Source organism: Anabrus simplex, chromosome 1 (assembly GCF_040414725.1).
Source record: "Anabrus simplex isolate iqAnaSimp1 chromosome 1, ASM4041472v1, whole genome shotgun sequence".
NCBI lineage: Eukaryota > Metazoa > Arthropoda > Insecta > Orthoptera > Tettigoniidae > Anabrus > Anabrus simplex.
The window spans coordinates 1,026,868,450-1,026,892,333 of NC_090265.1; the positions used below are offsets into that span (position 1 = coordinate 1,026,868,450).

Below are 23,884 nucleotides of genomic sequence, written 5' to 3' on the forward strand. Positions count from 1 at the left end.
CAAAATGAATTTTCAATTATATATCATCAACGTAGGCCTAAAGACAGCCAGAAAATGGGTCCAGGAAACAAGAAAACATGTGGATGGACAAAGTTGGGATTCACAAAAATGAGATCTGGAATTGAGAAGTTTCAAACTATGATAAATTCAAGGGATTCTGGGAACAACGTTCAAAGACCAAGACCATGTGGTCAGAACAAAGAAGGAGGGACCTCAGTGAAAGAATGAACAATTATGGGAGGAGATGAAGAGATGAATCAGTAAACCAGCTGTTTCCCGCAGACCAAAGTAAGCAATAATAATAATAATAATAATAATAATAATAATAATAATAATAATAATAATAATAATATAAAGCATGCCATATATTGTCCTTTTTGGCAAAGATCTCAGGAAGAATGATCTGCTGGATGTGACGGTCTCCAGGACCAAGTCCAGAAGATTGACCTCGCTGTGGAAGCTCGAAAACTGTGCGAAATGGACTTGGCAATTGTGAAGCTTTAAGTCATCCCCGCCAAAGGACTAGTGCACAATAAGCTGCAACAACACGTGCGAGATCTGGACATCGCCTACGCACTACCACAAATGCAAGAGGCTGTCATTCTGAAGACCTACCGTATGAAAGTATCGTTCTATCCAGCTATAGAGGTTGGGAAAACTTGACAAGAGTCCGTCCCATGGCCGGTGAACCACCGTGATGAGTGAAATGTAAATAATAATAATAATAATAATAATAATAATAATAATAATAATAATAATAATAATAATAATATAATAATAATAATAATAGGTTTCAATCCCTTCTACTGCTCTTTATCGTAAAAGAACCCTGTGACAGCAATTTTGTCCTGAATAGAGTGAATCTGCTGACAAGAATCTGTCACGTTAAGGGGCGTTGGAATCCTAAAAGTAGACAATTTTTTTTCGTCCTACAAAATAATTGTTAAGTACATGATAAATTTGGTGCATTATTCGTTAGCTCGTTCTACGATCAAAATCGGACGTTTGCCAAATTGTAGTTTTAAAATAATCAGTCTTCACGTGGCTTTAATGTAATCTGTCCAGTTTTCGTATTCATTTGAAAAAGAAGGTTTTGATTTCCACGGACTTGTAGAGAAAGTTGCATTCTTTAAATTGTTAGTATTTCATAACAACATAAATACCTACAGACTAGTACATGGTTAATAATTACTTTCTTGATTGCAGAATAATCAAATTACCTTGATCGCAGTTTCAAGCATTTCACGTTTTCAAAATAACATGTAAGCTACCTTTGTTTCACGCACAGTTTTCCAATTTTCGTCGATTTCTTAAATTGATTACGAAACGTCACTGAACTAGTATTGTAATACTTTCCCACTATTTGAATTAGAGATATTTACTTCTGAAGTGACTTTAAGTAAAAGGAAATCATAAATCTTATTAAAACCAGAAGAATCACTTAATATCGGTACAGTGAACTTATAACAGTGCCAAAAACAGCTTTATATTCTTTTTATAATTCTTAGCTACTGAATTTTTAGAGAGATGGGATATTTCACATAACAACACTGCCAAAATGGATTATTCCAACTCCCTTTGAAAACAACGGATCTATGCTGAACTACGCACCTACAACCTTAAACAAAATAGAACAAAGTCTCAACAACTACATTATCGGACTAGCCTACATGATGATTTCCAAAAAAGTATGTTATATAAGGAGGCGATCATTGAGAAACTTAATGGTGAGGAGGCCTTTCCGTTCGTCTCTTGGGGAATCACAAATCGCATTGCATATGTAACTGTTTATGGTTTGTTTGTTTGTTTGTTTGTTTGTTTGTTTGTTTGTTTGTTTGTTTGTTTGTTTGTTTGTTTGTTTGTTTGAACTTCCATTTATGTTTGCTTATATGTGTTGATTGAGATGTAAATGATCACTTAAAGATTGAGTGATTGAAATTATTTGAAATATTCAGTGCGAGAGACACTTGGTTGCTATACCAGGTGTATTCATAAGTTTTTGCCGGGTTTTGTGGTAAAGAAAACACGTAATTTTCAAGGCAAATTCATGTTTTGTTTATTTAAAATATTGGCCATCGGCTTATACAAACTTCGCCCATCTTTCAGGTAAGCTTTGAATACCATGCCAGAAAAACTACTTGTGTTTTGCGGCAAGCCATTCGTCGAGCCAATTTTCAACTTCCTCGAAATTGCTGAAATGCTGTTCTGTGAGCGCTTGCCCCATTGATGCGACGAGGTGATAGATGGCGCCAGGTTGGGAGTTCACGTCTGATGCGGAAAGATGTCCCATCCAAACGATTTCAAGGTGTCTTTCACTGGTTTTTCTGTGTGAGACGGCGCATTGGCGTGTAACAAAATAACTTTCCCATGTCTTCTGGCCCATTCCGGTCGTCCTTCGATCAATGCGTGATTAATTTAAATCACGCAAATACAGCTGTTTTTCCACTGTTGTAAGTTCCCTGTACCGATAATAAGTGATGATTAATGATGATGACGATGATGATGATTAACTTAAATCATTTCTTAGCGATAGCGTTGTGCTTTAACGATTTCGCCGGGCTTCAAGAGTTCATAATACCCAATACCGCTCTGGTCCCACCAGACACAAAGCATGATTGGTCTTCTTGCCGAAGCGATTTGGCCTTGGTGTTGAAGGACTGGGTTTTCCAGGTGACAGCCACGATTTTCTCCTCTTCGGGGTTTCAAAATGAATCTATTTTTCGTCACTCGTCGCAATTCGGTACATAAATAATTTTCCTTCGTTGCGTTGAAGCAGTATTTCGCGAGTGACTGTGCGATTTCCATTTGCCGTTCATTCAAATCATGTGGGATCCATTCACCGAGTTTATTGAACTTGCCCATTGCTCTCAAACGTCTGCTGATTGTTTCTTGTGACACATTTTGATGCTTGTGCCAATTGGTTAAGTTTGAATTGGGTCATCATCCAGTAACGCCTGCAATTGCTTGCGTTCGCACTTTCGTGGTCAACCATAGCGCGCACTGGTTTCACATGGAAATCACAGCGTTTAAACTGTCGAAACCATATCTCACATGTTCTGATCGACGGAGAGTGTTCACCACATGTATCTACCAGCAAACGATGACTTTCCACAGCCCTTTTCTTTTGATTAAATGAGAAAAGCAATGCGGGCCGCAAATGTTCTTTTCCAGATACAAACGTCGAAATGATCACTGAAAGATACAACACAGAGGCCAGTGTTTGGTGGACTCAACTTGTGTGCGTTGGTAGGTTAATGTCAGACGAACAAACTGACGTATGTGTCAAATTAATAAGCTGCGTACTGTTCGCTAGCACAATCTCTTAGTAAAATCGGAAAAGACTTATGCATACACCTAGTATGTATTAAGCCATTTAGGAACCCCTATTCAGGCCAGAATTTTGCCATACTAGTGTCTCGTAAGGTCTATAGTTGTCGAACGGATGCCAAATGCACAATATTAATATGTGAATATTACATTTCAGTGGAAAAAGAAAATTGAAAACTTTCATGAACCAGATTACTACTTCTGTATACGCTCTCTTATTAATATGAGATACGGTAGGCCTCAGGAACAAAGTGAATTCTAAAAAAAAAAAAAAGGAAGATATTACCGAGCTCGATAGCTGCAGTCGCTTAAGTGCGGCCAGTATCCAGTAATCGGGAGATAGTGGGTTCGAACCCCACTGTCAGCAGCCCTGAAGATGGTTTTCCGTGGTTTCCCATTTTCACACCAGGCAAATGCTGGGGCTGAACCTTAATTAAGGACACGGTCGCTTCCTTCCCATTCCTAAGCCTTTCCTATCCCATCGTCGCCATAAACCTACCTGTGTCGGTGCGACGTAAAGCAAATAGCAAAAAAAAAAAAAAAAAAAAAGGGAAGATAACAACAGCGAGCTTAGTTTTATTTCTAACCTGAGGAAACCTGTCGATACAGAGAGTTATTTTATGTACTTAATTTTACAATAGGAAACAGGAGATCGTAACTAAATATCTGGCATTACATGCGTTGAATATTGATTTTAATGTAGAATAAATAGACCAGTCCGCCTCTGTGGTGTAGTGGTTAGCGTGATTAGCTGCCACCCCCGGAGGCCCGGGTTCGATTCCCGGCTCTGCTACGAAATTTGAAAAGTGGTATGAGGGCTGGAACGGGATCCACTCAGCCTCGGGAGGTCAACTGAGTAGAGGTGGGTTCGATTCCCACCTCAGCCATCCTGGAAGTGGTTTTCCGTGGTTTCCCACTTCTCCAGGCGAATGCCGGGATGGTACCTAACATAAGGCCACGGCCGCTTCCTTCCCTCTTCCTTGCCTATCCCTTCCAATCTTCCCATCCCTCCACAAGGCCCCTGTTCAGCATAGCAGGTGAGGCCGCCTGGGCGAGGTACTGGTCATTCTCCCCAGTTGTATCCCCCGACCAAGAGTCTGAAGCTCCAGGACACTGCCCTTGAGGCGGTAGAGGTGGGATCCCTCGCTGTGTCCTAGGGAAAAGCCGACCCTGGAGGGTAAACAGATGATGGTGATGATGATGATAAATAGACCACGTTATTTCGGTAGTCCTACCTGATTAAATGCGGCACATGGACGGTGATATCAACAGGCGTGTAACGCATGCGTGAACTCTGTTTTAATCACCATTACCTTAGACCACTGTTAAGCTTAGTTTCGGAGTATGAAAAATGAGCCTATTTATAAAAATTGGCTCTTTAGTTTATCATATGTGAATTTCAAGCACTGTTATGGAAAATAATAATTGTTTATTAGATCAAAATAGCAGTAATGATCAAATCGTAAATACTTGTGCAATGGTAATAAACCACTAACTGAGCTTAATCCCTCGGCAGTTAACACTTCAGATAAATGAAAATTTCGCTGAAAAGGAGTGCAAAAATCCGTAAAATAAAATATTGTATGGTAAATACGGAGGTCGAGTCATAAGTCATGGCAACTATATTTTTTTTTCTCGCGAACAAGAGACAACACGGAAAATCTAACAAGGGAACATCCACAATGGTGAAGTCGCCGATCGCGATGGAACTTGGCAAACACATTGAGGTACATGTAAAAACAATGCCAGCATCAATTTTAGGCGCCAACATTCATTAGCGCGTTAACTAAGGGGACTAAAAGTTGCGACATTTCAAGTTCCGCGCGATCAGCGATGAATACCTGCTGGCCAATGCTAAGCCGGCACACACACTTCCCGTCTGGAGACACACCCTCTGCACTGCCTTTTACCCTCGAAGTGGTTCTCCCCGGCACGTTCCCCTTCTTTCTCCTCGCGCTTGCGAAGAGAAATAAAACAAATAACTAAAATACATGTTGTTATGTGTATATGTATTGACAGGAACAACGGAGAACACAACTGTTCGTTTAAAAACAACGAGAGTGTTATCGGTAATGAAATGAAATGTCGTATGGCTTTTAGTGCCGGGATATCCCAGGACGGGTTCGGCTCGCCAAGTGCAGGTCTTTCTATTTGACACCCGTAGGCGACCTGCGCGTCGTGATGAGGATGAAATGATGATGAAGACAACACATACACCCAGCCCCCGTACCGTAGGAATCAGCCAATTAAGTTTACAATCCCCGACCCGGCCAGGAATCGAACCCGGGACCCTCTGAACCGAAGGCCAGTACGCTGACCGTTCAGCCAGCGAGTCGGACAGAGTTATCGGTATCAACATATCATAAAGGTACAATTTCACATGCAGCGCAAAAGACCACGCTTCAATCTACGTTATTACGGCCCATGTCCGCAGTGTGACATCTCCTCGTGAGCGTCAAAACCTATTTGACAATAGTTGACTGCTGAACACACACCCTCAATCGCGTCATAAAGTTGCAGCTCCCGAAAGTTCAGCGGACCTTCTTCACCGTGACTTCCGTGCTTTGCTTGAAGATGAAAAATAATTTTTGACACGCTCAGTGACATTGCCCTTAAGGACTCGTCGCAAACGTTTTCATAAATATTTCATAAAATGTAAACTGCCTATACAATGTGGAAATTTCAAGGGAGAGCTATGAGGAAGGCTGATAGCGTACGCAGTGTAGCACAGGTTCTGTTCGACAGCTAAGCAGACGGCAGCGCGGGGAGAGGGAAACGAGTGGTGCTGAACCAGGCGGGGCGGACGGGAGGAGGAGCAGAGGTGTGGCACAAAGCAGTGTTCCGGCTAAGCATTGGTCAGGAGGAATTCATCGCTGTTCGCGCGGAACTTGAAATGTCGCAACTTTTAGGCCCCTTAGTTAACGCGCTAATGACTGTTGGCGCCTAAAATTGATGCTGGCATTGTTTTTACATGTACCTCAATGTGTTTGCTAAGTTTCATCGCGATCGGCGACTTCACCATTGTGGATGTTCCCTTGTAAGATATGTACTTGCGTATGATGCTACTAGATGGTGTATGTAAACAACAGTGTGGGTCTAAGCATGCCCCCAAGTTCAGTGTGTGAGTGAGAGCGTCACAAAATAGATGTCAACAAGAAGGAGCAACGATCGCATATTAAAATAGCAGTTCTCCGCGACAGAAATGCACGCCACACCACCAGGTTATTGACCTGATCTGAACCTATGTGACTATGATCTAATCCCCAAAGTCAAGAAGCCATTACGTGGACAATGGTTTGCTAACAAAGAGGACATCGTAACAGCATTTCGGAGAGATGTGTCACACGTTAGCGATACGCATGCAGCGAATGGTATTCAGCGCCTGCCCCACCGCTGGCAACGCACAGTGGAAACCTTGGGTGATTATTTCGAAGGTCTGTAACCAGTGGAGACCTGTGCTTTGTACGTAGTCTTGTGTATTTGCTGTCTATACCACAATAAAACAATGTTTACCAATGGCCTGTGTTCTGTCACTTTCCTACGAGAATCTCCTGAAGTCGGAATTTGTCTTCAGGCACTATGCATAAGTACATGCCCTATATTTCCAAATGCATATCTTAGATTTAGCGTGTTGTCTCCTGTTCGTGAGAAAAAAATAGTTGCCATGACTTATGACTCGACCCTCGTATAATTTTTTATTTAAATGCCTCTGTTGTTTAACTGTTATAGAGAACGTATTCCAAACATGATTGATACTTTCGTGAAAAATGTTAAATAATTGCATCGTACATGTTATACTTACACTACTTGAGGTGTTTGGGCTAAAGCATGTTAGCCATCACTTACTTTTGCAAGAAGGTATCTGGTCGATGCCTGTAGGCGCGCTCCAACCATCCTCTGTACAGACAATGCTGGCGCTGCCACTCAGCTGATATTCAGATTTACAGACGAGCCGACATCGGTCTCCAACCTCACTAGGGTCATTAACACAGCTAGAAGGCTCCCAGTGGCTACGGTTGTTGTTCGACAATGGTTGACATACTGAAAGATCAGAACTAATTTTAAAACAATAGCCTACATAATTTCCACAAGAACTACACCTAATTATAACGCTATTGTATAATGTAAGTTCATATTCTACACTTGTCAGTCGAGGTAACATCATAAGTCTATACAGATATGAATTATAATTAACAAACTATAATTAATTGTAGATTACCATACTCTGCCAACGGCCGTAACCGTGTTGAAACACCGGATCCCGTGAGATCTCCGAAGTTAAGCAACATTGGGCGTGGTCAGGAGTTGGATGGGTTGCCACGCGCTGTTCGTAGGGGGTAGGGGAATGGAGGAGCGGAAAGGAACTGGCCACCCTACCGCACGTAAACTCCGACTCAGGAACACCTCTGCGGAGGTTCGGGCCTGCCTTCGGGCAGAATAACTCTTGACCATACTCTGAGAGCTTCAGATACCAGTTTCGTAACAATTTTCCTTCAATTAAAGTGAATATTTCAGAAATTATAGCTAGCAAATGCAGATAAAGAATTTGCTACGGGATTTTTATGCAAATATTTTTATTTGTTATAAGTCATTTTTTAAATATTCGGCCATATATTTTAAATTTAAGTGTACGCCAATTCCGAGGGGTACGATTATTATTGTCCGCCTCTGTGGTGTAGTGGTTAGCGTGATTATCAGCCACCCCCGGAGGCCCGGGTTCGATTCCCGGCTCTGCCACGAAATTTGAAAAGTGGTACGAGGGCTGGAACGGGGTCCACTCAGCCTCGGGAGGTCAACTGAGTAGAGGTGGGTTCGATTCCCACCTCAGCCATCCTGGAAGTGGTTTTCCGTGGTTTCCCCACTTCTCTTTCAGGTGAATGCCGGGATGGTACCTAACTTAAGGCCACGGCCGCTTCCTTCCCTCTTCCTTGCCTATCCCTCCACAAGGCCCCTGTTCAGCATAGCAGGTGAGGCCGCCTGGGCGAGGTACTGGTCATTCTCCCCAGTTGTATCCCCCGACCAAGAGTCTGAAGCTCCAGGACACTGCCCTTGAGGCGGTAGAGGTGGGATCCCTCGCTGAGTCCGAGGGAAAAGCCGACCCTAGAGGGTAAACAGATGATGATGATGATGACGATTATTATTGTAGTTTAGATATGAGCTTAGTGTTTAACAAACGTGCTGCCAGTCTCGTTACTGCAGGAATTGGTTTTAAATTCAACTTTCAAAAATGTTTCTTGGCGTTGCGGCTGGAACTTGAATGTGTGAGCAAGAGTGGCTGACATACTGCAAGACCAGATATAGAGGATGGATTCACACAAGTCCAGTTCCCGGCCCTAAGAAGTACCGAGAAACGAAACAACTTCCATGAACATATAACGTACCAGTAGTTGTTATGAACATCCGTTCTAGAAAGGACGAACTATGTGTATGCTTACATGTTTGTGTTGTTTAACTGTCATAGAGAAAGTCTTCCAAGCATGATATTTTCGTAACATATGTTCATATTTGTATCTCACATGTTAATGTTAAATACTATACTTAAAATACAGGGTGTTTCTATATTCCCATTACAGACTTTGAAGACTTAGAGTGGGGACCAAAACGGTTAAGTTTAGCATAGGAAATTGTGTCCGGAAACGTACCGTCTTACCGCTATCCGTAAAAAACCACCACAGCACACGTTCAAATCTCCCACACTGTCGCCGCCACTGACTAGAGTACGTACGTCAGTGAACGATCACGTGATGTCTCATAGCCCTGCATGTTTGTTGACATTCCATGCCATTCAGTTGAGTGTGTGATCCGCACGGAGAAGTGTTGCACCTGCTGTTGTGGTTGTAATCTTCGTCCATACTACAACACAGCAGTAATTCTTTACTACGTACTCAGCAGTAAGCTGTACTTACAGTAGTTCATTTGGCGGTGGCCCAATTGCTTGGCCTGCACGTTCACCCGACTTGACACAGATAGACTACTAACAGTGGGATCACATGAAAACTTGATTTACGAGACTCCTGCGGAATCCGAGGAAGACCTACTGGGGCGGTTTATGGCTGCGGCGGATGTTGGAGGACCAGGGATTGGTGATCGTATGTATGAGAACATGGTGCGGATTTAGTGTGTCTGTGTTGACGTCGGTGGTTGTCACATCGATCCCCACCTGTAATTGGACTCAGACGACAACCAGCAGGAGTTAGACAGAGCGCCGAAAATGCAGGAGCTGTGAACGTGTGCTGTGTTGGTTTTTTCGGTAGCGCGAAGACGGTACGTTTTCGGACACAAGTTCCTATGACAAATTTAACCGTCTTGGTCCCCACTGCAAGCCCTCAAAGTCGGCAATGGGAATTTAGAAACACCCTGTATTTGGTCTAAAGTACATTAACAATCACTTACATTCAATTTGTTTCGATGCACGATGTACGTATGGCCTATAAAGGAATGTTTTCACGCCAGTTATATTCATAAGTGCGCTGGAGATATATGGCCTTCGGTTCAGAGGGCCCGGGTTCGATTCCCGGCCGGGTCTGGGATTTTAATCGCTTCTGATTAATTATTCAGGCTCGGGGACGGGGTGTACGTGTCCATCCCAACACTTTCCTCATCATATTCAGACAGCATACCACACTACCAACCACTACAGAAACACGCAATAGTGATTACATCCCTCCATATAGAGTTTGCGTCAGGAAGGGCACCCGGTCGTAAAACAGGGCCAAATCCATATGTGCGACGCAGTTCGCACCCGCGACTCCACAGGTGTGAGAAAAAGCTGAATAAAAAGAAGAAGAATTAATTTCAGATTATGTACTGTACGTATATAAATATGGAAGTGTTGCTCCGTTGCGCTGCTGGTGAAAAATCCAAGCAGCATACAGTAGGTAATGCTGAACATTGTTCGGTACAGAGACTGTATTTTAGATGCTGCTGCCTCACAGTGGACTAACAGTGCTAATGAAGACTCAGATTATGTAATGCACCTGCCATGTCATAAGATTTAAAATTGTCTGCGAACTAAGTCTGTACACTAGAAAGTGTGTTTTTAACCTGAATTTAAAATATATATTGTCATGTTCATATTACGCTTTATGCAATGATTTTCATTTGTTCTTATTTTGCGTTATTTGCAATAGGTATGAATTGAGCTTTCAATTTCCTTGGAGCCTAAATCTCGCGTTATGGAGATTTGACATTTGAAACTTAACATCATTCTTAGGAGAGTATGCAAAAATATTTAACTTTTTACATTATTGATCCTTTCATAACAAACTCTCTAGATATTTTATATGGACGGCATTTATCAAATCTTATTAGATCCACAACATGATTAGCATGGACTTCCTGTTATAGATGAATCGCACACAAATTTTAACTGAATTTGTCAAATTTAAATACTTCGATAATAGATATCGATCTTCTTTACGGTGTCTGCTTGACGGGATTCCACGTTTTCGAAGGTTTTCTCCTTCATCTCGGAAGGCCTAACTCCAGATCTTAACCAGACACTGGCATTGTTAGGCCTACTTGGTATATCTACGCTAAGAAAGAGCAAAAAAAATGCGACCAGTATCCAGTATTCGGGAGATAGTAGGTTCTAACCCCGCTGTCGGCAATCCCTGAAAATGGTTTTCCGTGGTTTCCCATTTTCACACCAGGCAAATGCTGGGGCTGTACCTTAATTAAAGCCACGGCCGCTTCCTTCCCACTTCTAGCCCTTCCCTGCCCCATCTTCGCCATAAGACCTATCTGTGACGGTGCGACGTAAAGCAACTAGCAAAAAAAAAAAAAAAAAATAAGAACAAAATCTAGGGAACTATCACGTTGTAAGTCATTCACTTGTCTTCATCTAATTCGTGGTCCGACTCGTTGGCTGAATGGTCAGCGTGCTAGCCTATGGTTCAGAGGGTCCCGGGCGGGTCGGATATTTTAACCTTCATTGGTTAATTCCAATGGCCAGGGGGCTGGGTGCTTGTGCTGTCCCCAACATCCCAGCAACTCACACACCACACATAACACTATCCTCCACCACAATAACGCGCAGTTACCTACACATGGCAGATGCTGCCCACCCTCATCGGAAGGTCTGCCTTATAAGGGCTGCACTCGGCTAGAAATAGCCACACGAAATAATTATTATTATTATCTAATTCGTGGATGCGAACTGTGTCGCACATGTGATTTGGCCCTGTATTGCGGCAACATGCTCTTCCTAAAGCCAACCCTATTTGAAGGGATATATTTAGCATTGCGTGCTCCTGTGGTGACTGGTAGTGTAATATGAAGAGGAGTGTACTGGGACAAACACAAACAGTCAGAGAAATTAACCAAACCGGACTAACATCCGTAACCCAGCTGGAAATGGATTCCGGGACCCATGGACCGAAGGCCTCAGCGATGACCGTTTAACCAAGGAGTCGGACAAGTCATTTCCTTGACTATTTCGTTGAAAATACAGTCTTTAACTCTGCTGTTCAGTTCACTTTTACCTGACGAATATACTGTTCGGGTCAACATGACCCGACATACCGAAATGCTGTAGAAATCTTGTAAAAACATACATTTTTGTACAGTTGTTAGTCATCGACATTGTTGTTCTATTCCAATACCTTTTTGATGATGATAATGATAGTAATAATAATAATAATAATAATAATAATGCACAAAACATTATTAAAGAACATTTACTATTTATATAATCATATAAATTTGAAATAACAGGCAGTTTTCAATACAAGTATCTTCGAAAACACTACAGTCCTTTTCTTCTTACTGATTGCAGTGTGGACACAAGTAGGTGACATGCGTTTTGCAAATATTTTTACTACATTTTCTCCACAGCGTGTTTGTTTTATTGTCATTGCTTGATGGGTTGAATTTACAGCATGCACGTTTCGTAGATTTTCTTGTTGTTACTGACTCCTACACACCAGTCACATCTTTAGGCTCTTGGATGCTTCTGATCATTCTCAAAGAATCTTCTGTTCTTGGAAAATCCATTCTTGACGCAACGTGTTCACTTTTCAGTGACTTTCCAAGTTCTTCCAAGAATATTCTCCTTCCAGTCAATTTGCTCGTATTCCATTCAGGGTCAATCAAGTCCTTAAGATATACACTATCAAAAACATCAAGAAAATTGTACAAAACTATCATTGGCCACATTTTTGTTTTTCGCTTGTATGTATATTTACCTGATAGCTGATCAAGCATGTCCACAGCCCCTTTGGTTGAATTATAGTCCAAAATTCTTTTTGGCTTCTTATCAACCCTGTCACTGATTTCCTCATCATGGCGGAGAGTACTCATACGTACAACATTCTTATTTCTTTCATCATCATCATCATTATCATCATCATCATCATCATCATCATCATCATTATCTGTTTACCATCCAGGTTCGGCTTTTCCCTCGGACTCAGCGAGGGGAGAAAATTCTCCGAAATAAATTTACAGTTTACCGCCTATAATCTCAGCCACCCTACCACAACAATGACTTTTTTCAACTAATCATAAGGATATTGGAACATTATACTTCATTTTTGGTGCTTGAGCAGGAATGGTAGGTACATCTCTCAGCTTATTAATCCGTGCAGAATTAGGACAACCAGGTTATTTAATTGGTGATGACCAAATTTATAACGTAATTGTCACTGCTCACACATTTGTAATAATTTTCTTTATACTAATGCCCATCATAATTGGAGGATTTGGAAATTGATTAGTCCCTCTAATACTTGGAGCTCCTGATATAGCCTTCCCTCGAATAAATAACATAAGTTTTTGATTACTTCCTCAAGGGCAGTGTCCCGGAGCTTCAGACTCTTGGTCGGGGGATACAACTGGGGAGAATGACCAGTACCTCGCCCAGGCGGCCTCACCTGCTATGCTGAACAGGGGCCTTGTGGAGGGATGGGAAGATTGGAAGGGATAGACAAGGAAGAGGGAAGGAAACGGCCGTGGCCTTAAGTTAGGTACCATCCTGGCATTCGCCTGGAGGACAAGTGGGAAACCACGGAAAACAACTTCCAGGATGGCTGAGGTGGGAATCGAACCCACCTCTACTCAGTTTAGCTCCCGAGGCTGAGTGGACCCCGTTCCAGCCCTCGTACCACTTTTCAAATTTCGTGGCAGAGCCGGGAATCGAACCCGGACCTCCGGGGGTGGCAGCTAATCACGCTAACCACTACACCACAGAGGCGGACTCTTATTTCTTTTAGGAATATAACTGGCCACAGTACTGTCATTTGTGAAGTAAAATGAAAAGCTACTACCTCCTTGTAGGTCACTTTATGTGGAAACTCCGGCTTATTTTTCCGTATAGTTCCGAAAATAATCAATTTCCTTTTCAGGAGCAGCTGTCTGAAAGTGTATGACGTAAAAAAGTTTTCATACATCATATGCTGACCATGTAACTCAAAAGTGAGATCAAATACTACCCTCATTCCCCCATTCCTTTCTGGTACCAGTCCGATTGCCTGCTAACTCCAGGGGTACTCTTGATAATTTCCGAAGCTGGTAAGTGGCGTTGTTGTGCTGGTGCATGAAACTGCCATTTTATATTCCCATTTTTAGAAAGACAAGTCTCTACACTATTTTTTACACGCTGTTGACTGTTATAATTGTCATTAGAACACACTCTTTCAGTTGCATTACTGACATGATCTTCGAACTCAGAAAGTGCTTCTTCATCTGCGTAGGCATTTACTAATTCTTCCAACTCATCATCAGCCAATGGTCTAATCCCCATGGTGTCACAATTCAATCTGATCAGAAACAAAGCATTCAGATTGTTGAGAGCTGCTAATTATGATTTCCTAGGAAGAGCAAGAAACAAGCCCGTTGTTGTAAACGCATCAAGGCTTGGTTGATTATTGCGAGTAAGTTGGAGTGCTAAAAGCCACCATTCCCATAACATATAAAAAAACAAAGTTCAACTTTTCCATTCTTTAAAAATAAATCAGAATAACAGTAATAATATTTGTGTCGTTTCACAATGACCCGAACGTTACATATGTAACTATTACAGTTCATGCTCAAACTACTTTAAATATTTAAAAAAAAACTTTTTAACGTGTGCTACTCTTCTATTTTCAGACAAATTCACCGAGTTTCATAAACATATATTTGTATTTAAAGTATGAAAAATTACGTGTATATTCATTTCGGGTCATATAGACCCGAACAGAACAGCAGGGTTAATAAATACGTGACCATAAGAGATCTGAATATTGTTAAGTGTTATGGAGTTATTGTGTTATACAGGGTGAAGCTAAATTCGCGCACTCGGGCGTCACAGCGCGACTTCTCACATACCAGCAACAAAAAATGTCTGTCACAAAAGTTCGTCCTGCGAGTATTTCCAGCAGAAAAGGGACGTTGAAGAACGGCAATCTCGCAACACTGTAACCACATGTAGGGTAATTACCTCTGTCAGCACATGTTAGTCGTGCTGTACAGTTGGTGCAGTGGAGAAAATTTTGCGTTAGCATGCAGGAGGTCGAGGATTCGATCCTGGGTTAAGACGTATCTTTATTATTTATTTCGTAAATGTAGTACAGGTTGTATGGTATCTGGCATGTTAATCGTCAACAGCGAATAAATTCACGCTCACGACGTGGAAAAGGCGTGTTTCAAAGCGGACCAATGAAAACGATTGTTCGTCCATTTCTAGGATCATAGTATGTAAGTGCAAATGGTTTCTAGAGGACCCGCTGCAATCGCTGTTGACGATTAAGATGGTAGATAACATACCACATGGACTACATTTATGGAATAAAAAACATACGCCTCAACCCAGGATCGAACCCTCCATCTCCTTAATGCTAACCCAAAACTACCCACTGCACCAACTGTACAGCACGACTAATATGTGCTGACAGAGGTAGTTACCCTACATGTGGTTACAGTGTTGCCAGATTGCCACACTTCGACGTCGTTTTTCTATTGGATATACTCGCAGGACGAACTTCGTGACAGACTTTTTTTATTGCTAGCATGTGAGGAGTCGCACTGCGACGCCCGAGTGCGCGAATTTCGCTTCATCCTGTATATATCTGATTGAAACACTTCTAACCGTTTGTTTGGTTTTGTTCTCATTCCAGCTCCCTTGTATACGCACACTCCTAGTTATGTTTAAGGGTCTTATGTACTAGTTTGTGGAAAATGTTGGTGGTTTTCAGTGCTACTTTTAAATCGTATTGCTTAAATAACTAGGTATAGGATATCTTAGTACGACTCATAATAAATAAGAATTTTGTGTTGTAAGTATTGCAGGTACTACAAACATGTGAACATTATTTAAATGATTCCAGGTATATAATTATGCAGGATAAAACATTTTACCTCCAATAACACATCCGGCTGCTTCAGGCCAGTCACATACTTGAAGCTTAGGGTTGAACTGGAGACCTGGAGGACATTTACCAAGTTTAGGAATGCCGTGATTACACTTGCAGAAGAGTCCGCAGTCTGTGAGGTGAGGGATATGCACTGTATGGTCCAGAGGGTCTACAGCAGGACACTTTTCTCGGGAAGGACAGTCGCCATCTTCATTTCCACCGTTATTGTTTTCACCACCGTTTCCTCCGCCATTTCCTCCGTTTTCCCCGTTACCTCCTGTATTTTCTCCTCCGTTTCCTGCGTTTCCTCCTCCATTTCCTCCGCTTTCTCCGCCGTTTTCTCCATTTTCACCACCACCTGGCGTATACAAAGCAGAAAATAAAGCAAAAACATCACATCAGCCAAAGAGACAGACGAAAATCTATGGAGGCATTAATCATTAGGTATACATTATTCGAGATTAGGACGAGTTATTTGCAGAAAATTCGAAATGTACAGGCAGAAACAAACGTGCATAAATTTTTCAAAATGCAGATACACAATTCCTCTCGAAATTATAGACTTGGCTCATGGTCATATCTCCCTTACCTCCATTAACACATCCAGCTGCTTCAGGCCAGTCACATACTTGAAGCTTAGGGTTGAAGTGGAGACCTGTAGGACATCTGTCAAGTTTAGGAATGCCGTGATCGCACTTGCAGAAGAGTCCACAGTCCGTTAGGTGAGGAAGGTGGACTGGGTGATCCAGAGGGTTTACGGCTGGACACTTTCCGCGGGTAGGACAGTCACCTTCTTGATTTCCTCCGTTGTTGCTTCCTCCTCCATTTCCTCCGTTTCCTCCATTTCCTCCACTTTCTCCGCCATTTCCTCCTCCATTTCCACTGTTTCCTCCTCCATTACCTCCACTTTCTCCGCCGTTTCCTCCTCCATTTCCACCGTTTTCGCCTCCGTTTTCCCCATTTCCTCCTCCACTGCCTCCACTTTCTCCACCGTTTCCTCCATTTCCTCCGTTTTCGCCTCCATTTTCCCCATTTCCTCCGCTTTCTCCGCCGTTTCCTCCATTTTCACCAGCACCTGACGTATGCGAATCAGGAAAGAAAGCAGAAACAACAAATCAGTCAAACAGGCTGACAAAACTCGAAGGAGGCATTACAATTATTTACATCATCCGATATAAGGACGAGTTATTAGCAGAAAATTCGAAATGTACAGGCAGAAACAAAAGTGCATAAAATTTTCAAAATGCAGATACACAGTTCCTCTCGAAATTATATACTTGGCTCATGGTCATATCTCCCTTACCTCCATTAACACATCCAGCTGCTTCAGGCCAGTCACATACTTGAAGCTTAGGGTTGAAGTGGAGACCTGTAGGACATCGGTCAAGTTTAGGAATGCCGTGATCGCACTTGCAGAAGAGTCCACAGTCTGTTAGGTGAGGAAGGTGGACTGGGTGATCCAGAGGGTTTACGGCTGGACACTTTCCGCGGGTAGGACAGTCACCTTCTTGATTTCCTCCGTTGTTGCTTCCTCCTCCATTTCCTCCGTTTCCTCCATTTCCTCCACTTTCTCCGCCATTTCCTCCTCCATTTCCACTGCTTCCTCCTCCATTTTCTCCGCTTTCTGCGCCATTTCCACCATTTCCTCCTCCGTTACCTCCACTTCCTCCACCATTTCCTCCTTCATTTCCACCGTTTCCTCCTCCATTTCCCCCGTTTCCTCCTCCGCTTTCTCCACCACTTCCTCCCCCATTTCCGCCATTTTCTCCGTTGTTTTCTCCTCCGTTTCCTCCATTCTCCTCACCACCTGGCGCACGCAATGAAAGTGAAAACATGAAATTAGACGAAAATTCAACCGAAGGAAGAATTAATCTTATCTCACCTGGGATTTAAAAACGCAGTATTAGCCAATAATTTCAAATGAAAGATAAGGAATAATTTTTAAGTACTTTATTCAAATGCAGATGTATGATTTCTCTCGAAATTACAAACTCTCTGTTTTTGGTGTTATGAATCACTTACCTCCAGTAGTGCATCCGGCAGATTCAGGCCAGTCACATGCTTGAAGCTTAGGGTTAAAGTGAAGACCTGTAGGACATCTGTCAAGTTTAGGAATGCCGTGATCGCACTTGCAGAAGAGTCCACAGTCTGTGAGGTGAGGGAGATGGACTGTTTGGTCCAGAGAATTTACAGCTGGGCACTTGCCGCGAGTAGGACAGTCACTACCAATGGTACCATTTCCACTGTTGTTGTTGTTGCTTCCACCTCCGTTTCCTCCCCCACTTCCTCCTCCATTTTCTCCATTCCCGCCACCACCTGATATTCATTACAAAACAAACGATGCATATGTAGCTTTATTTTGACGTGTTCAGAAAAGTGAAATTAACGTACTAAATTGCTTAAAAACCATGACCTGATATTCACTCCATGGGTTTAAGTAGATATTCAAATAATATTTGAAATACGATGAAGTCTAACTACGAAGGACCGAGCTGGTTGGCTGCGCGGTATAACAATGCAACTGTTTGCTTGCATTCCGGGAGTGTTGGATTCGAACTCCACTGTCTGTTTCCCTGAAGATAGCTTTCCGTGGTTTCCCACTTTCACATACTGTATCTTAATTATGGCCAAGCCGGGCTGAGTGGTTCAGACGGTTGAGGCGCTGGCCTTGTGGCCCCAACCTGGCAGGTTCGATCCTGGCTCAAGTACGCCAACCTCGTGTCGGTAGATTAAAGAATTCCTGCGGCACACAATTCCGGCACCTCGGCGTCTCCGAAAACCGTAAAAGTAGTTAGTGGGACGTAAAACCAATAATATTATTATTAATTGTGGCCAAGGTTGCTTCATTGCCAGTCCTAGCTCTGTCCTAGGCAATATTCGCCATTAAGACGTCCCCCTGCGGGTGGGGGCGGTAGAATAACACCCACGGTATCCCCTGGCTGTCGTAAGAGGTGACTAAAATGGGCCTCAGGGGCTCTGAAAATTGGAGCGTGGGTTGGCGACCTCGGGGCCTTCAGCTGAGTCCTGGCATTGCTTCCACTTACTTGTGCCAGGCTCCTTACTTTCATCTATCCTATCCGATCTGCCTTGGTCAACTCATGTTCTTTTCAGACACCGACGTTATTACGTATGGAGGCCTAGGGAGTCTTTGATTTTCATGCCCTTCGTGGCCCTTGTCTTCCTTTGGCCGGTATCTTCATTTTTCTAAGTGTCGGACCCCTTCCATTTTTCTCCCTGATTAGTGTTATGTAGAGGATGGTTGCCTAGTTGTACTTCCTCTTAAAACGATAATCCCCACCACCACCACCATCACCACCACCACCATCACCACCACCACCACCATGAAGACGTCGGAATCGGTGCAACAAAGAGAAAGTTAATGTGTACCAACCAAATCAGTGCATCATGAAGTTAATGGTGACGCAATATCAATATCTTGTTTGTGTTCTGAGGGGAAAAGATTCAATCTGAACACATCTATCGGAACGTAAGTCATCGTTGATATCATACATCAACAATAAACGAAGTACCAGAAGTAAAATTGTAATATGTACAATGAATTTCAAAAGAGTTGGTATGATCACATGCATAGAAGTTCGGGTCGATTATGTGGTAAGTTTGCCAACATAAAATAGAACGAAAACTTAGGAGTTACAAACTCTCAGCAAAAGTCATAAATGATGTCTGAAAAATAACACACAATTCATCTATCATAATAATAATTGTAATTTTATGTCATAATAACATTAGTATAGCATGATCCCAGCTGCCTAAACACAAGTCTTTCGTATTGGCACCATTAGGACGACTTGTGTGTCAATTTCAACGTATCATTCTCTCTAACTGTAGTTAACAACAAGTCAATAGCAATGTGACAACTCCATTTAGATGGATTAAAATGATGAGATAATTTAGCCTAATGGACACGTACCTGTAACGTGTTCGTCAGTGTTCCATGGATTTTGCTGCCTTCAGACTAGGGTTGCCCGCTGTCACGTATTATACAGTATTTCCCCTATTTGAAGGTCTGGAAGTACTGTCCCGTTTTAACAGCATACGGGACGCCCCTTTTCTCCCATATTTAAACAACTCACTTCTGCCTTGGCTAAAATGATAAATTTACAGCAGCACTTACCAATCCTGTATTTCAGTTCATTATTCTCCGTCTGCCGATTCTGCATCATGATCGGAACGTGTAGTAGGCGAGCGAACCGTCGGCTCCGAGCCCAAGCGCGGGCTCACGGGAGCGAGACACAGAGAAATTTGGTTTACGTCGTCCTAATAGATCAGTTCCTTCCGAACCTTCAGAATAAAAGTTAAATCTAACGTAGAGAGCTTTCACGATGCTGCAATAAATTATCTGGAAAAAGTTGTGACTTGAGTGATGTTAACATTTTTCTAGAGGTGTTTACATCTGAAACATGTAACATTTTCTGGTTTTGAAGAAATGATTCATTCTTTGAAATCATTCTCTGAAATTTACTGAATTTTTTCCAGATTTTTATTTTGATAGCTTTTATGGAGAACTGTCTTCCCCTAACATTGAATTGCATGATCCCGGAGGTGTACTGATACTGACAGTAATGTGAACTCAAAATGGGTGAATATTTCGGTTACTGCTCGCATGGAGGAGCTCTACGAAATACTAGGCACCATAAAATACGATCTGCCATTGCTCAAGGGACTCAAGCTTTATAGTCTTCGAGGAGGTTCACGGCCTCTTTATTACAGGCATCGCCCGTCGAATTGACATGATAGTCTTCAAAGACCACATAAAGGGCTTTATAATAGATCCGACGATCAGATTTGAGACATCTGAACTACAACTCAATGAGGTATATAACCACATATGAACCAACCGTCCCATTCTATCAACAAAACCTGCTGAATGATATCGAAGTCATAGGATTAATCCCCCTGTGGGTGGGGGCGGTATAATAACACCCACGGCATGTCCTGCCTGTCGTAAGAGGCGACTAATAGGGGCCTCAGGGGCTCTGAACTAGGGAGCATGGGTTGGCGACCACGGGGCCCTTGGCTGAGTCCTGGCATTGCTTCCACTTACTTGTGACAGGCTCCTAACTTTCATCTATCTTATCCGACCTCCCTTGGTCAACGCTTGTTCTTTTCAGACCCTTACGGTATTACGAATGGAGGCCTAGGGAGTCTTTCAATTCCATGCCCTTCGTGGACCTTGTCTTCCTTTGGCCGATATTTTCATTTTTCGAAGTGTCCGACCCCTTCCACTTTTTTCTCTCTGGTTAGTGTTATACGGAGAATGGTTGCCCAATAGTACTTCCTCTTAAAACAATAATCACCACCACTCATAGGATTAACTGTTGGCGCTAGAGGAACCATTCCTCTCTTTTTCGTCCAGTTCTGCAAATCATTTAACCTCAATCAAAAAGGCAAAGTCATCTCCGTACAGGCAATGAAGGCCCCTGGAGGGGTGGAAGGTAAAGTCCTCCACCAACCGTAACTTCGGCACTTAGCAGGAATTAACCTGGTACTCATTTTTGTATAGGCTGAGTAAACCTCACGGCCACATGCACCTCCGGAAATGGAAATCTCGTTTCTTAAATTTTTCGACCTCCTGACGGGGAACCGAACCCACGTTCTTCCATCCAAATCCTGAAGAACCATATATCCCAAACTTCTTAATGCAACATCATACATTATATCAAATATGCTAACCAACTCGCAATTACTTTTAATATTCATCTTTTTTAATACTTTGTCCTCAGGGGCAATCTTCCCTGTGGGTGGGGGTAGTAGAATAACACCCACGGTATCCCCTGCCTGTCGTAGGAGGCGACTAAATGGGGCCCCAAGGGCTCTGAACTTTGGATCGTGGGTTGGCGACCACGGGGCCCTTAGCTGAGTCCTGGAATTGCTTCCAGTTACTTGTGCCAGGCTCCTCACTTTTATCTATCACATCTGACCTCCCTTGGCCGCTATTAGGTTTCCGAAGGCTAGGGAGTCCTTCATTTTCATGCCCTTCGTGGTCCTTGGCTATCTTTGGTCGATACCTTCATTTTTCGAAGTGTCGAATCCCTTCCATATTTTTCCTTCTGATTAGTGTTATATAGAAGATGGTTGCCTAGTTGTACTTCCTCTTAATCACCACCAACACAACCTCAGGGGCAATCTCCCGTTGGGGAGAGTCGAAATGAATAAAATAGACGCTGTTCCAAATGTACTAATGTTGGTATCTTATGTTCTAAGTGTACCTGGTTCGAATGCTTATGTTGAAAGCGGTTTTCTTAATCCTTAAAAACAAATTAATTGATGAAAGAAATAGATTTTCAGCAACTCTGATAAAGTCAGAAATTCTAGCCTCGCTTAGTTTTGATCATAGTTGTCAGAAATCTCATAACTTGATTAAGGGAGGTCCAGCATTATTGAAAAAAGACTAAAAGTGAAGAAAAATACGGATTTATAATGTAGAAACAGAAAAATTATGTAATAAAGTTTGTGCCTTCATTGTAATTATAGTACACTGTTTTCTTGAGCAAATGTCGTTACGTCGTGTCGACATGACCCATCCCTCATCGGCATTTCAAAAATCTGGCAACCCTACTTCAAACACCCACTGATCTTCACCGGGTCAAAAGCCGAGCATACGAAATCAAAATACCTCCAGCATCATTAACTCGTTAAGAGCACTCGAAGAGAAGAGCTTGAGACTAGGACATACTCTTTCGGATGTTAATTATCTAATAATTAAAATTATATTCTGGAAGCAGTAGCTCTAACAATTAAATTCAACTCTACTATGGCTTTCTTTACGGTCAGCAATGGCATATTTTTTTAAATGAAGTTTCAACCGGTGATTACTTATCTCTTTACGTCCAAGCATCGAAAAACTCAAGACAATGTTCTTGAAACCAGTGTGAAGTGTTTTCAAGTGCACACCATGAAGGCTAGTCTATGAATATTATTATGCACGAGTCCGGCTCCCTGGCAAAATCGTTAGCGTGCTGGCGTTTGGTAACAGGGGTACCGGGTTTGATTCCCGGCAAGGTCGGGAATTTTAACCATCATTGGTTAATGTTGCTGGCATAGGGCCTGGGTGTATGTGTCGTTTTCATCATCATTTCATCCTCATGACGACGCGCTGGTCGCCTACGGGCGTCAAATCAAAAGACCTGCACCTGGCGAGCCGAACATGATTTCATTATGCAGGGAATCGATATCAATAGAGTAGCCGAATCTTCAACTGCTACTGCATTGTACATCTCCTTATAACGAACTGCTAATAGCCCACCGTCAAAATAAACAGCTGGAGTGACACACCATTGACGCTATGACCGGTAAGGATTGGACAGAATCTAATTATGGATCGCAACACCGGTTTACAAGATGCGAGGCTCACGGATCCCATTATAAGACATGGAGTACGAAACTCATCCAAACGCCGAACGAAGATTGCATCTGTTCAGTCTCAATACCACAGTGAGAAACGCAAAAGGAGAAATGCGGCTTATACTTGTACATTCGGAAGGCGAAGAGGCTGGTCCTCACCGTCAGCTGCCCTGAGAATGGCTTTCCATGTTTTCCCATTCTCCTGCACTTACGCAAACATCATCATCATCATCATCTGTTTACCCTCCAGGTTCGGTTTTTCCCTCGGACTTCGCGAGGGATCCCACCTCTACCGCCTCAAGGGCAGTGTCCTGGAGCTTCAGACTCTTGGTCGGGGATACAACTGGGGAGTATGACCAGTACCTCGCCCAGGCGGCCTCACCTGCTATGGTGAACAGGGGCCTTGTAGGGGGATGGGAAGAGTGGAAGGGATAGACAAGGAAGAGGGAAGGAAGCGGCCGTGGCCTTAAGGTAGGTACCATCCCGGCATTCGCCTGGAGGTGAAGTGGGAAACCACGGAAAACCACTTCGAGGATGGCTGAGGTGGGAATTGAACTCACCTCTACTCAGTTGACCTCCCGAGGCTGAGTGGACCCCGTTCCAGCCCTCGTACCACTTTTCAAATTTCGTGGCAGAGCCGGGAATCGAACCCGGACCTCCGGGGGTGGCAGCTAATCACGCTAACCACTACACCACAGAGGCGGACCTTACGCAAACATACTTGGAAAAATCTCTTCATAGGCTACTGCCGCTACCCCCTTTTCTTCTCGGCACCTCGCAAAACCTACACAACCTGCTTGGCGTGATAGAGGGCGTTTCCCTCCAGGAGGTCCGGCGCACCACTTCAGGATACGGAATGA

General features: G+C 43.0%; 1 protein-coding gene across 1 annotated transcript in view; it reads right to left on the reverse strand.

Annotated features, from left to right (window-relative positions):
* The window catches only part of LOC136857861 (uncharacterized), an 83,393-nt gene that overhangs the window by 19,775 nt on the left and 39,734 nt on the right, over positions 1-23,884 (reverse strand). The window contains exons 13-17 of the mRNA XM_068225183.1: positions 17,682-17,975; positions 16,963-17,466; positions 16,249-16,734; positions 15,664-16,017; positions 7,174-7,368 (exon numbers count right to left, since the gene is read on the reverse strand). Of these exons, the coding sequence (XP_068081284.1) occupies positions 7,174-7,368; positions 15,664-16,017; positions 16,249-16,734; positions 16,963-17,466; positions 17,682-17,975 (1,833 nt within the window). The remainder of the gene's footprint in view (positions 1-7,173; positions 7,369-15,663; positions 16,018-16,248; positions 16,735-16,962; positions 17,467-17,681; positions 17,976-23,884) is intronic.